Source organism: Sitophilus oryzae, unplaced genomic scaffold (assembly GCF_002938485.1).
Source record: "Sitophilus oryzae breed Bouriz unplaced genomic scaffold, Soryzae_2.0 scaffold_557_pilon_pilon, whole genome shotgun sequence".
Classification (NCBI taxonomy): Eukaryota; Metazoa; Arthropoda; class Insecta; order Coleoptera; family Curculionidae; genus Sitophilus; species Sitophilus oryzae.
In genome coordinates, this window is record NW_022147148.1 from 998,050 (window position 1) to 1,013,857 (window position 15,808).

Genomic DNA, 15,808 nt, shown 5'->3' on the forward strand with positions numbered 1-15,808 from the left:
TAACCCGACAATTCCACTTTGTGATTCCACTACTCGGCCATTACCTTTAGCCGAGTACTCGGTGCTCGACCAAGTTAAAAAACAGAGCTCGTTACAGCCCTAGTCCACAAAATAAAAAAAATTGGAGTGGGCCACCCTTATCTCTTAGGGATGTAAAAAATGGAAAAACACCTATTCTCAGACCTACTAAATATGCCCTTTAATCATTTTTTATACTACACTATATCTACTGAATTTATGCATGTACATATAAAATTTCATCATACTCGGTTAAGCCGTTTCGGAGGAGTATAGTAACAAAAAAACTATTAAAAAATAGGGGTTGATGGTAAAAGGGTGAAAATTTAGGGTTGTAAGTATTTTTTAATGCCAAATCACAAAAATATAAAAATACAAAATTTTGTCCACAAAATAAAAAAAAATGAGGTGGGCCACCCTCATCCCTTAAAGGTATAAAAAATGGAAAACACCTATTGTCAGACCTACTGAATATGCCCTTTAATCATTTTTTAAGAGACAAAAGTACCTTTTGCTCAACAGGAGGTAAATTATCTTCTGTTAATGATCATTTCTCATTGGATTTTGTATACCCAATTCCCCGATTCAGATATACCTATCCTCAGGGGGGATATATCTAATTTATCACAAAATAAAAGGCAGAATATATTCTTCAGTTTATTTCTCCTGCTTTGATTTAAGTAGGTTAAAAACATCAGAAAAAATCTGAATTTTGATTTGAACCTTATACATTATATGCATTAATAACTACGGTAAAGATACCCAGTTTTTTGCAGACAATTGTTAACTCTTCGCAGAAATGACAGATTGAAATTGATTAGTCACCATTTAGATTTTTTATCTTCTTCATCAATTTATGATTTTTTTACATTTTCTACAAAAACTTTAATTTGGTCTTCTATAAAATGAGTTGGCAATGTATCCTTAATTTTTATCAGTTCTTCACAAATTGATCTATTCTGAATTTGCAAAGCATTAATTGATGTATTTTGAGAACACTCTATTCGATTCCTTAGTAAACTATTTTCTACACTTAATTCTTCAAAAAGGTCGTCATCCTGTAAATTAATAAAACAATATTTAGTAAGAGGCCTTGAAAGTTCAACTTTGATCGTGAAAATAACAATCTTAAAAATCACGGACCACTGCAAGCATTTTATTTTAATCTGTAAGACAATGATTACATACATGAGACAAAAATTTCTTCCATTCTATATTGCTATGTTTTACACAAAAAATTATAATCAATCAAAAAGGGTTAGGTATCTTTGTTCATTAATGGTGGGTTCATGCTTCCGATCTTAGCCCTAACCCCAAGAATATGAATCAACGTTAACGAACGCTAACGTTCATGCTCTCATTGTATCGGTCCTAACATTAGCCTTAAGCCCCGTTCTCAGAACAGCGACTGTCGCCAGCGACACGTCAAGAGGACCAATGGGATTTGTACAAAATTCAAACAGCTGTAAATTTTAAATTTAGTACAGCTCCTACTGGTTGTTTGAAATGTCAAACTGTGTCGCCAGCGACACGACGTCGTTCTGAGAACGGGGCTTTAGTCTTAACAGGTTGGGATATTTTATATTCTTAGGGCTAATACTAATTCAAAACTGAATCGCGCATGCTCAAAGCTAAGGGTTTTAAGAATTCTCGAAATAATATCTGACATGTTGAATTTGACGGTTTATAAATGTTAATAAATCATATATTTTTTGGTCTAGAAAGTATTAATGTAAAAATTCGTTTCTCTAGTATTAGAAATAATAAAAATAATTGTAAATTTAGGTTAGTTCAAAACATATGTTTTATATGAGCGCACGCGCTTACGAGAATATTGATTATTTTCTTAAGACAAGTAGGAGAAGTATGAACGGCCTTTCTTTAAGTTCTCAAGGTTAATTTCTTAGGGTTAATGTTAAGGTTAGGGCTAATACTCGAAGTATGAACCCACCTTAAAATGGACCCAATTTATATAGCCCCATAGCCCGATTCTGTAAACATATTTCGTGTCTAGTGACTCATCAATCATAAACAAATAGCATAGGCTAGACAGGAAATTTCTTGCTACGGAGCTTATAGAATCCCACTGCAGGCTTACATAGTTAGTGTTAATTACTAAGGTTTTAATATTATGGAGAAAAAATTACCGAATATAAATCTGAATTGCTTAGTGAGATTGGAAAATCAAAATCACTTTGATCAATTGTAATTTCCTCTTCTTCAACATTTTCTTGTATAGGAACTATAGCTACTTCCATATTCTATAAAAAAAATTGGTAATTATTGGGAAAACTGGAAATCGTCCGATTTTCACCAAAATTGGTATACACACTGTTTTGAGGTCGTAGATTACGAATCTGAACTTTTTTCTTGGCGGTCTCTTACCGTTTTTTAGGAAAACGGAAAATAAATTCAACATTGAATTTTTCTTTATTTCGGCCATATACAGTAATAATTTCACTATATTTTCAGTATATTATAGTTTATCTAAAAGCCACACTTGATTGGGGATAGAAAAATGTCCAAAATTTTACTGAAAAACACTTTACACAAAATTACACACTTCTTAACAAAATAACAAAGAAAATTGCGACCAGATGGAAGTTTGACATTTCATGTATCCTTCTTTCTCTCTTCTGTGCATAGACAAACAAATAAAAAGAGACTGGCAAATTAAATGGCAAAGAGAGGGACAACGTTCCCGTAGCGCAACTCAGAACGCAAAATTTCGTTCTAATAATGTTGATCTGCGCATTGCGTCTATTGGGCCCACTCACATCTCATTCTAATAATGTTCTAATATAACAAGAGAGAAAGAAGCAGTCATATAAAACGTAATTTCTAAATAGAAATTAGAACAATCGCCTTTCGTTTTCGTCATCATGACAACCAAGATGACAACATCATGACAATTCACGTTTGTTAATTTTTCTTTTGGTGATTTAACTTTTTTTCTAAACTCTCCATTTTATTGACTTATGAATATGGATAGGGAACAAATTCCTTTGTTCCATATAGGTATTTATATTTTGTTACATATAATTTTAGGTTATACTATTTGTTATTTTATTTGCTGCAGGAGCTAGTATCATCTATTTTCTATATGTATTGGTGTCCCCTTTCTCTGATAGATATGTCAGAGACACCCGGTAAAATAAAAGTAAGTAGTTATTTATCATCTTATTAAGAAAAAAGTAGAAGTAGTAGTGTCAAAAATATTTCGAACCTCTCTTAACATAAATTAATACAATTAATTTGTTTTGGGTAGGTAGTTTACAGCTGGTTTATAGTAACCACTTTATTAATATACCTCTTCTTCTTGTTGTTTCACGATGATCACGCGCCTTTCGACGGCCAGTCAGAGTCTAATTAATATACCTATTTTACTTTTGTTTTAGGATTAAAACTGGACTTGAAAATGGTTCAGGATCATGATTCTCGTAAAGTCTTCTTTGCTTGGATATTCACTTTGTTATTGCAATTAGGCAGTTTTTTCAAAAATGAGATTTTTAATGCCCTTTAAAATAATTGGCCGATCGTTTCCTGCAACTCTGCAACAGTCAGTTCTTCTGCATTTAAAATTGGTAGGTGAGTGGAATAAACACTGTTCTTTTTTGTTATTATATTATAAAAAGTTTATTTATTTTTATGTATAAATAAATATGTTTACAATTTTTGCTTTTTTTATAATTTCCCTTATAATAGTAGTATTCTTTCGTTCTGAAAGAAACTGCAAATTTTCACTTAAACTGATTTATTCCCTACACCACGTTCCCTTTACGTGGTATAGGGAATAAATCAGTTTAAGTGAAAATTTTCAATTTCAGAACGAAAGAATACTAATAATGGCTAATTTAAATTTTCCGCCAGCCAGAATATGCGATTATTATTACGATACGTTTTATACCTCTCTTTTTCATATAAAGCACACATAATAAAGACGTACGTCCTGCCATGGTCTTGCTAATTGGTTTCAAAATTGTTATTCTGAGGGTGCAGCCACACTATCCTAAAAACGGCGTATCGGCGTAACGGCGTAATGACCTTGAATAGATTTCCAGTAATTCTATTGGCTGAAAAATTCATCTGTCAGGAATTTTATCTGTCAAATTCATCTGTCAAAAATTTCAGCCAATAGAATTACTGGAAATCGATTCAAGGTCATTACGCCGTTACGCCGATACGCCGTTTTAAGGATAGTGTGGCTGCACCCTCAGTTGCGCTACGGGAACGCGGTCCCACTCTTTACCATGAGATTTGTCCTTAGACAAGGAAAGAGAGGGGACAGGTAACACGGTAGCTGAAAGTGAGGCAAGTTGTCACCACGCGAAATTCTCCAATGACGTAGCATCAGAAATTAGCTTGTACCTAGACGGTACAAAATATTTATTAAAACTTAAACTAATATATCGTTCATTTTTGAGTAATGCATATACAATTTTGTATTTTATAGTCTCACCTTTATAATATTAGAATATCTAAGTCGATAATGCAAAATTTATTTAACAGTCACAGTGGACTGATTATCAAGGCAATTATTTATTTATTAACGTGTGTATAATGTATAATTAAATAAAAAATAATGTAATAACATATGTTTTAAACGTGTATATACATATATACTGTATGATCGAAAAAAACGGCGTCTTGTTTGTTTGGAAATGACAATTTCACAAATGAATATTAAAAATTACATTATTCATTGAATCCGTAAGCAAGTGTGAAGGGAATTGGCTAGATTCATTATTATACCGTATAATCGAAAAAAAAACGACGTCCAGTTTGGCATTTTATATGTAAAATTATATGGGGAATGTCGTCGATCGTCATTTACAAGCCAACTGGACGTCGTTTTTTTTTTCGACCATACGGTATAATAATGAATCTAGCCATTCCCCTTCACACTTGCGTACGGATTCAATGAATAATATAATTTTTAATATTAGTTACCTTCAATCATAAGAATATCCTATTTTTAAGAATATTCGAATTTATCCACAAAAAAATAAAACAATTCTAGAAGCTTTGTGTTATTTTATTTATTTTTAAATTTTTATTAATTACTCACTGAAACTATTATTATACACTTAAATTAGCAAATTTTTTGAAAGAATATTTAAAAAAATATATGTATGTAGTAACAAGTAGCCCACCACAAGTTTGTCCACCCCCAGCAAATCTTGGCAGGTAAATTTAAGTTTTATATAACAACTATACATATAGATTTTTTATCACTAGAATTTTTCATTTTTTTTATAGTTTACAATTATTTTACATATTTGATAACAATACTTTATACATTTTTTTACATGTAAAATATATAAAAAAATGTTTATTGCAGAAATTAACTGCAAAAAAAATCAAAATAAATTTACAGGTAAAATATATAAAAAAAATTTTTATTGCAGAAATTGTATTTCTCTGATTATAGGTGGGTTCATACTTCGAGTATTAGCCCTAACCTTAACCTTAACATTAACCCTAAGAAATTAACCTTGAGAACTTAAGGAAAGGCCGTTCATACTTCTCCTACTTGTCTTAAGAAAATAATCAATATTCTCGTAAGCGCTTGCGCTCATATAAAACATATGTTTTGAACTAACCTAAATTTACAATTATTTTTATTATTTCTAATACTAGAGAAACGAATTTTTACGTTAATACTGTCTAGACCAAAAAATATATGATTTATTAACATTTATAAACCGCAAATATAAAGCGTCAAATTCAACATGTCAGATATTATTTCGAGAATTCTTAAAACCCCTAGCTTTGAGCATGCGCGATTCAGTTTTGAATTAGCATTAGCCGAGAATATAAAATATCCCAACCTGTTAGGACTAAGGCTAATGTTAGGACCGATACAATGAGAGCATGAACGCTAGCGTTCGTTAACATTGATTCATATTCTTGAGGTTAGGACTAATGTTAGTGTTAGGGCTAAGATCGGAAGCATGAACCCACCATATAATTCCCTACGCCACTGGAGAAATCCAGGGTGAGTAGCATTATTTATAGTTTCAAACATTAATTATAATACAGGATATTGAAAATACTACTTGGAATTATTAAAAATAGTTTGGTTTGGATGTGGTACAAGACATATTAAAAGCATTTTACATATTTTTACTGCTATAATGAAAAAATGTACATACAGACCACATAACAAAAGTTGTGTATCGATTTTTACCTGCGAAATGTAATTCCAGCCACTTTTTTCTCGCGTCGGCCTTTGCAGCCATACGCTGAACGTCTCACCATACTAAACAACACAGTTTATAAATTTAAAACAAAACAGTTGTCACAGAAAACATAAAAATTCGCTCGGTGTCACCCCGAAATCTTGTCACCAAAGTATGGCCGCCGATCGAATTTTGGCCTCACAAACCGATGACGGGAGAATATGCGTGTTATCCGTCCCCTCTCTTTCCTTGTCTAAGGATTTGACAGGGTGCAGCCACACTATCCTAAAAACGGCGTATCGGCGTAACGGCGTAATGACCTTGAATATATTTCCAGTAATTCTATTGGCTGAAACATTCATCTGTCAGAAATTTTATCTGTCAAATTCATCTGTCAAAAATTTCAGCCAATAAAATTATTGGAAATCGATTCAAGGTCGTTACGCTGTTACGCCGTTACGCCGATACGCCGTTTTTAGGATAGTGTGGCTGCACCCTCAGGGTGCAGCCACACTATCCTAAAAACGACGTATCGGCGTAACGGCGTAATGACCTTGAATAGATTTCCAGTAATTCTATTGGCTGAAACATTCATCTGTCAGGAATTTTATCTGTCAAATTCATCTGTCAAAAATTTCAGCCAATAGAATTACTGGAAATCGATTCAAGGTCGTTACGCCGTTACGCCGATACGCCGTTTTTAGGATAGTGTGGCTGCACCCTCAGTCTCTTTTTATTTGTTTGTCTATGCTTCTGTGTAATGAGAGAGACAAATATATTCTAGACCTGATCTAGAAATTTGAAAATTTACAACGTTGCCATATCATCTATTTTTTCGGGTGATTAGGGATTTTAAATAAATTACCTATTATGAGATCTGGGAATAATTAAATATACCTACCTATATCCACAAAGTTACGCGGAAGAGTTTTGATTGCATTGGTTTCAACCTCTATGCAGAGGGGGTTAATCTTTTTTTTTGTTATATTTATAACCATGAAGTTGCACGAAAGAATTTTGATTGCATTGGTTACAACTTCCATGCGGAATCTTTTGTTGTTATATTATATCAAAAAAAGATTAATCACCTCCGCAAAGAAGCTATATAAAGACTATTTATAACCACGAAGTTGCACGAAACAGTTTTGATTGCATTGGTTTCAACTTCTTTGCGGAGGGGGTTAATCTTTTTTTGACATAATATATAACAACAAAAGATTAACACCCTCCGCATCCGTATGGAAGTTGTAACCAATGCAATCAAAACTCTTTCGTGCAACTTCGTGGTTATAAACAGGGGGGTGACAGTAAACCGGAAAATTGGAAACAGTTCTGGCGCGGTCCTACCCAGGCAGAAAGCATGGCCTTCTAGACTGTCCTAGACAAAAATCTGAATATTTCTATATGATTTCTGTCAATTTCTGTTACGGAACATTTTTATGCACGTCGGCGTCCTCTTCTTTTGTCTGTGTGTCAGCGATGTGTCAACTCCCGAGGCCTCTGGCAAGGTCGAGCGCCATTTTAATTTTTGCCGTTTAGATTTGATTAGAAGCTTGTTTATGATATTTCGGCGGAAATTTATAAGTACAAAGATGTTTTTTGATATAAAGTTCCTTGTTAACACTTTAATAAAGTATATATGATATTAATTACATAAAGAAAATGATGAAATCGACGTTTCTGCGTGTAGTAGGTATGGGCCATATTATATGTAAAAATAGGTAATATATTAACTGTTATATTTTTTTAGCTTTAGATCCAAGGATCTTGGGATATTCTTTACCAAGGATTTTTCCGTATCTCTACTTTAAAGACTGATCGGTGATTTTGAGCAATTGAAAGCAAGTTACACAAGGTAAATTATGATTATTGAGCTATTATTAGCCTACAGCCTATATTAACTATCTACAAGATGAACAGAAATGCGTAATTACATATCACATAGGTACCTATTATGTATTTTATTTTCATAGCAATAATCTATGTATGTAGATTATTTTTAAAATACAAATGAGGTATTAGATGTATATGTATCATATTTTTTATTCATTTTATTTTCATTCAAGTGCTGTTTGATTTAATTCACAAAAGTCTTATGTACCTATATTTATGTTTTTTTTACATATTTTTTTTTGATTCCAGGTTTTGCGTGGGTTCCTGTTTTCTTTTTCCTGCTTCCAGTTAGTTAGTTTTACGCCCGTGAAGCTGTGAAAACATTTATTTATCTTCATGTTTCTGTAAGTCAGTGCACTGTTACTTTACTAATTCACTTTAACACAGCATCTCTGATGTTATTTAAATATTTTGATATTGATACAGTAGTTTATGTGTTTATAGCTCTTTAATTGTGTTGATTTGCATATTTACATTGTTCCAAATTCCAAATAAATATTTTTGAGTAATTTTGTTGTATTATTTACTACTAGAAAGAGTAAAAAGTATATTAACCCTGATTTAAACCTCCTGAACAGCCCGCCATTAAAAACCGGAAACGGAAATAAATTTCATAAAATTGAAATTGTCATGTCTATGTCATTGTCTATGTCATGTCAAATGTCCCAGCCGCCATATCTGAAAATTAGTTACCCAGGCAGCCACGCTGTTTCCATAATTTAACATTGACTTGACACTTCTTCTTGTATTTATTATTTTATGGTTATAAATAGTCAGATCTACATAGTTGGTAAAAGCAGTTATGAGAAGGAGCCGTTCTTCTGGCGACCGCCTTTCGTAATCCCAGAATGACCGAAAAAAACACCCTAAATTTAGGTTTAGCATGGGCAACGTTGCTTTAAATGCCAGAAACACTAGGGTTGCCAGATGGACAGTGTATAAAAGTAGGACAATTGTACAAAAAAACCTGATTTTTGATATAAAAAAGCCGGACATTTCTTTACTTATTAAGCATTTACACACGCTTATAAAAGCTTTGTTCGGGTTCTTGTTATTACCGATTCTGAACCGTCCTAGAACTGTGATGCATATGCGCAGAAGGAAATATGAAGACATTATTTCATTTGCGCATGCGCTGCAGAGTTCTAGGACGGTTCAGAATCGGTAATAACAAGAACCCGAACAAAGCTAAAATCACACTTCTTCTTGTATTTATTATTTTATGGCTAAAATTTCAATAAAATTATTTGCTTTTTTATCTTATACACTAATGAACCGGTCTTGGTTTGATTTTTATGGTTGACCGGTGCCGGTTCGCCGGTTGCACTTTGCACTTTTTAGTATTATAAAAATCGAAATTAACAATTTTTCGTAAAATGGAAAAAAGCCGGACATAAAGAAAAGCCGGCCGGACATTAACAAATTGCCAAAAAAGGAGGACATGTCCGGCTTTAGCCGGACGTCTGGTAACCTTAAGAAACACATAACCAAACATTTTCAGATTGTTTACAAATTTATTTTAGCAAATTTTCCTCTATTATGCATAGAATCGGTTAAAAAAGTAACAGAAAATAGCAATAACATCATTGTTTATTGAATACCTAACAAAATATGTGCTAGAAAACCTTGAAAATAAGAGAAATTAAGAAAAATTCGATGTTGAAATAATTTTCCGTTTTTCTGAAAAACGGTAAGAGACCGCCAAGAAAAAGGTTCAGAGTCGTAATCTACGACCTCAAAATAGGGTGTATACCAATTTTGGTGTAAATCTGACGATTTCCAGTTTTCCTAATTATACAGGGTTGTTCACCACATACGACACGGAGTATTGTAGCTAAACGATTAGATTTTTACAAATTGTAAGTATTGGGTTCGTTGAAGGACTATTAGAGCTACAATTTCAAAATATTTTTACAAGATACAGCGTGTCCCAAATAAATAAAAAATATCAAAGTTGTATTTTTTTAAATGGAAAACCCTGTATATTATTGAATTTTTACTTTCTACTATTAAAATAAATGTAAATTTGATTAAGGTTTATTACACTTAAACATTACCGTTCTTGAAATATTTTCAATTTTGTAAAATTGCAGTATAAATTTTAAGGCTTCATTTCTCCGAAGTTTTTAATACTAAATATTTACTGAAGTTTATTTATTGACCAGTTATTGTGTTGCAATAATAAAAATTATACTACCTTATACAGAGTGTCTAAAAATTTATTTTTAATAATTACTAGCTTTAAACGGCAATAATTTGTTTAATTTAAATGGAATACCCTGTATATTTTAAGAGAATCAGATGCACAATTTAATTGTTTATCAAATTGTATTATATCACTTTTTACCTATCCCTTCAAGTTTTCGTAGAAAATGCATTTTCTTATAATTTAGACCTCATTTATCAATATACCCGTGGAATATTGACATTTTAGATTGTTTTTAAAACAACAAATGTACAGGCTAGTAATATTATCGTTTTTAGTAAAACGATTATATTACTAGCCCATTTGTATGCAAAAAGAAAACTATTTAAATCTTTATAAAAGAGTCTACCATTAATTAAATATACCACCGGTATTTCCGCCCAAATACTAATTAGTTACATACTTAATTGTGTTCGTTAATAAATTATTCTAAATAAATGTGGATTTGAATCAGCAATCAATATAATAATAAGTTATGAAAATGAACGTCTCTGTTGTTATAAATAAGCATTTGTCAAAAAATCAAATATCATTTTTAAGGTGTTACATTTTAGCACACTGTCTAATACACATAAATAATTCAGTTTTTTAGTATTTGGAGCAATTATTATTAATCAACGCAAACAGTCAATTAATGTAGTTTGAATACTGTAATCATATTAATTGGACCTCTTTAACAAATATTTAAATAGTTTTTTTTTTATTTTTTAATGAAATAAACGAACTATATTGACAATATTAGTATCTGTGCTCTTTAAAAATTTGGTACATCTTTAAAAATAATCTAAAATGTCAGTATTCCATGGGTATATTGATAAATGAGTTCTAAATTACAAGAAAATGCATTTTCTACGGAAGATTGAAGAGATAGGTAAAAAATGGTATAATACAATTTGATAGACAATTAAATTGTGCATCTGATTCTCTTAAAATATACAGGATGTTCCATTTAAATTAAACAAGTTATTGCGGTTTAAAGCTAATAATTATTTAAAATAAATATTTAGACACTCTGTATAAGGTAGTAAAATTTTTATTACAGCAACACAATAACTGATCAATAAATAAACTTCAGTAAATATTTAGTATTAAAAACTTTTTTTTTTTTTTTTTATTACTGAGTTATAGCACTTTATTGAACAAAACCTAGGAATACAGAAAAAATATTCATACAGGCTCATCCTTTCATTACATCTATATCACAGATCAATCAAATATAATTATAGATAATTTTTTTTTAAGATAAAGTTACACAACATGATAAAAGATACTTGTGTTATTTTACTTAACCTTAGAATACATACACAATAAAGTTTACAAGTACGCAATTTACAAGTTTACAAGTGTACAAGTTTAGAACATAAATTCTATATACAAATAAAAAAAAACTAATCAGTCTACGAATCCTGTCAGAGCAAGTCTACTTTTATTTTCCTACCCCTTGTCCTTGAAAAATATATTTTTTGAGTTGTACTTTGAATGTTAGCATATTTAAATTCAACGTTAAAGAATCTGGGAGTTCGTTGTACAACTTAGCTCCATTATATGAGATATGATAAACTTTGATACCCTCGGAGAAATGAAGCCTTAAAATTTATACTGCAATTTCACAAAATTGAAAATATTTCAAAAACGGTAAGGTTTAAGTGTAATAAACCTTAATCATATTTACCTTTATTTTAATCGTAGAAACTAAAAATGTAATAATATACAGGGTGTTCCATTTAAAAAAATAAAACTTTGATATTTTTTATTTATTTGGGACACTCTGTAACATGTAAAAATATTTTTAAATTGTAGCTCTAAAAGTCCTTCAACAAACCCAAAACTTACAATTTGTAAAAATCTAATCGTTTAGCTACAATCTTCCGTGTCGTATGTGGTGAACAACCCTGTATATACATATTACCCTTGTTTATATTATATAAAAATATATAAAGTTTTAAGAGAACAAGTGTCTGCTGATATTAGATTACTTGTAAATAGAACTGGTGCATACCTTATAATGTCTCCTTTTAAGACACTCTGTATTCAGAGGTGGATTCGGAAGGTTAAATATAGTGGGTACTGCATTTGGTCTCAGTTTCACTTTTCCATCAGCACGTTTATTTTCAAACTGAGTCTTTTCAAAATGTTTCTGAAAATTAACATTCTTAAAACAAATATTAATTGTAGACCGGTTTATAAATAAAAAGTAATATTAGTTTCATATACCTAGATAAATATTCAAACTAATTTTAGAAATTTGTGTACTTACTTCACATAAACGAGCTGCTTCACTGGGTTGCCAGTTTCCCCCACGTCTCATGTTGTGGACCCACTTGGCACGATTTTTATCATTCCTTGGAAAACGGTATAAACGATATCCTTTTTCTGTCCTGTTGGAGCAGTTGATTGCAGAACAGCATGGCATTTTTCTATGCAAACCAAAATATTTAGAAATCAATACATCTATAATGAAAAATTTAAAATTACCTCAATAATTGATAAAATTATCAAGGAATATCTAAATTCAGAAAGACCACTACTAAAATAAAAAATTATTAGACCTCTACACTTAAAAAAAGAGCTCTTTGAATAGTATTAAGGATCCATTAAGGCTCATGGCTCATAGAATTTATTAAATGGTAGGGGTAGATCTATAGATTTATTCAACATCAATCTAAATAACATCTCACCTTTTTCAAAGTTACTGTGTACAAAGTTAATAAATAATTTAGATCAAGCAAGCAAGACCCGTCTTCTCACAAATAAATGAAATAAAAGTAGGTGCTTTTATATTACTTTACATGTACTTCCAGAGGAGACTACACAAATCTAACTATACCAAATTTAACTCCTTAACGTCCTAAACTCCAGAGTCCAGAGACAACTTAACTCTGAACACCATGTCATATAGGTACAAACATTACAAACTAAAACAAAAAAACAACACTTGAACAACATACAACATAACAAAATTGACAACATACCAGAATATACCTATTTTAAATGTATTTGCTGAACAACAACCCGTGAACAACCCCAAAGACAACCCCATGGCAACCCCAAACAACCTTTACATGCTCTCTACCTCTCTACCCGCAGAATCGCAGAACAACAACATAACCATAGAAGATAGAAAAAGACTTAGACTTTAACGGGAAGAAAATTGAGAATCAAGATAAAAAAATGGAACTACTTGGAAGAACCATCTTGGAACACATCATATAATCATATACAAACTGAACACTGAACTACGTCATATACTTCTAGTTTTGTAGTTTAGTGGTTTTATGTTTTATCACGGCATATATGGTTTTATTCTATGGAAGTGTCAACTTTTAAATATGTCAAAATGTCAAATGTGTGGTCAAATGTGTTTTAAATTCTTTTCGTGTCGGTTATATGTTTTTATTTTACTCTTATAAATTCCAAATTTTTCCTCAATACCGCTCAATTTTGTACAATTTAATAGATGGATAACAGAAATAAGTAATATTTATGTTCAATTTTACTTATGATTTCTTATTAGAAATCGTTTTAAATTATATGATGGCAGGAACGATTTCTAATCTTAAGAAATCGTAAATTGTGTTAAATTACTACAAAAAAATTAAAAACAATGAAGCAACAAGAGGTAAAAGAAAAGAGCAAAAATGACTCTAATATGACCGAGGGTTCAGGTGATGAAGCGGTACTGAATTTAAGTTTGTAATTTGAAGTGGTACTATAAAATAGTCATTTTAGGACGAGACTTCAAGTATAGGCAGTACCTCTACTACAGATAATACTTCCAGAAGTGCAACACCAACCAATAAAACGCGTAAAGGACGAACTACTAAAAAAAGGTTCAGTAGTAACACACCGAAGGTTTTGAAACCAATTTATAAATACGTGTAAGATATTGAAGATTTCAGATAATATGAAATGTATAAAGACACATTTCAGATGTAGCATTAAAGAAGACCATGGACAGCCTTTGTTTGGTGTCCAGTTTAACCATCATTTAAGGGAGGATCAACCGATGATATTTGCGGCTGTCGGTAGTAACAGAGTTACTATTTACGAATGCCCAGATGGTGGGATCAAATTATTACAGTGTTATGCTGATCCAGATGTAAGATGATATATTTAATTGTATTGATATAATTAGTAAATCAAATAATGTTCTTATTTAGCTAGATGAAAATTTTTATACTTGTGCTTGGTCTTATGAAGAAGATTTAGGTAAACCACTACTAGCTGTTGCTGGCTCAAGAGGTAAGGTATATCTTATAGGATGTAATTTGATAAGATATCCTATTTTTTTATCATTTTCATAGGTGTAATAAGAATATTAAATCCCACAACAATGAGTTCCCTGAGACATTATATTGGACATGGTCATGCTATCAATGAATTAAAATTTCATCCTAGGGATCCAAATTTACTACTGTCTGTATCAAAGGATCATTCATTACGGTGCGACTCTTCCAATATTCTATAGTTGTGTTTTTCTCAACATTCTATTTAATTTCAGATTATGGAATACAAGAAGTGATGTCTGTATTGCAATATTTGGTGGTGTCGAAGGACACAGAGATGAAGTTTTAAGTGCTGTAATCTACATTACTTTTTGAACTGGTTATATTATTATTATGACTATTTTTTTTAGGATTTTGATTTATTGGGCTGTAGAGTTATGTCGTGTGGAATGGATCACTCCTTGAAGTTATGGAGGATGGACAAAGACTATATGAAAGAAGCCATAAGGCAGTCCTATAACTGGAACTCCAGTAGAAGTTCCAGGCCATTTGATACCCTTAAAGAGCACTTTCCTGATTTCTCTACGCGAGATATTCATAGGTAATACACTATAAATTATATTAAAGCAATTTTTACCTACACCTTATTTATCTATGAAGGAATTATGTCGATTGTGTAAAATGGTTTGGTGATTTTCTATTGAGTAAATCTTGTGAAAATTGTATCATTTGCTGGAAACCTGGTAGATTAGAAGATGACCATCTAAGAAAGGGCGAAACCACATCAACTATAATACATAAATTTGAGTATAAAGAATGTGAAATTTGGTTTGTGAGATTTGCCATGGATTTTTGGCAAAAGGTTTGTACATTAATATTTGATTGATAATCTGAGTCTTCTTATAATTAATATAGATTTTAGCTTTGGGTAATCAAACGGGTAAAGTGTTTGTATGGGATTTGGATGTATCAGATCCAGCTCAAGCTAAATGTTACACATTACAGCATCCACGATGTGTAACTGCCATAAGACAGACAGCCTTAAGTCGAAATGCAAATATACTATTGTATGTTTGTGACGATGGTACTGTATGGAGATGGGACAAGATAGTCTAAATTATATTATTTTGCATACTATGTATGCTTTTTCTATTTAAGAATATTACCAATTATATGATATATTTATTTACATTTTAATAAATAATAATCTTAATCTTGCTATTAAATCTCTAGAAAACACAGCCCTTGCAAGTCTTGCAACCCTTTTTGTTTTTTGCTGGTGG

At 31.3% G+C, this 15,808-nt stretch overlaps 2 protein-coding genes across 7 annotated transcripts; one reads left to right on the forward strand and one right to left on the reverse strand.

Annotated features, from left to right (window-relative positions):
* Positions 1–662: 662 nt before the first annotated feature.
* On the reverse strand, positions 663–13,497 carry LOC115887238 (52 kDa repressor of the inhibitor of the protein kinase-like). 6 transcript variants are annotated; one of them, XM_030906605.1, is made up of 7 exons: positions 13,272–13,495; positions 12,978–13,214; positions 12,775–12,823; positions 12,557–12,716; positions 12,299–12,436; positions 2,166–2,279; positions 663–1,076 (listed from the first exon to the last, which is right to left on the reverse strand). In XM_030906605.1, the coding sequence occupies exons 4-7, from the start codon at positions 12,710–12,712 to the stop codon at positions 873–875; spliced, it is 612 nt and encodes a 203-aa protein (XP_030762465.1). In that variant the 5' UTR covers positions 12,713–12,716; positions 12,775–12,823; positions 12,978–13,214; positions 13,272–13,495; the 3' UTR covers positions 663–872. The 6 variants fall into 6 exon arrangements, with proteins under 6 accessions (XP_030762465.1, XP_030762464.1, XP_030762466.1 ...); XM_030906604.1 differs by having other exon boundaries at positions 12,775–12,826; XM_030906606.1 differs by lacking the exon at positions 12,775–12,823 and having other exon boundaries at positions 12,557–12,750.
* Positions 13,498–13,619: 122 nt separating this feature from the next.
* Positions 13,620–15,712, forward strand: LOC115887237 (polycomb protein eed-like). The gene is made up of 9 exons (XM_030906602.1): positions 13,620–13,975; positions 14,029–14,177; positions 14,230–14,398; positions 14,460–14,541; positions 14,604–14,742; positions 14,801–14,879; positions 14,936–15,126; positions 15,186–15,387; positions 15,441–15,712. The coding sequence occupies exons 1-9, from the start codon at positions 13,904–13,906 to the stop codon at positions 15,639–15,641; spliced, it is 1,284 nt and encodes a 427-aa protein (XP_030762462.1). The 5' UTR covers positions 13,620–13,903; the 3' UTR covers positions 15,642–15,712.
* Positions 15,713–15,808: the final 96 nt, after the last annotated feature.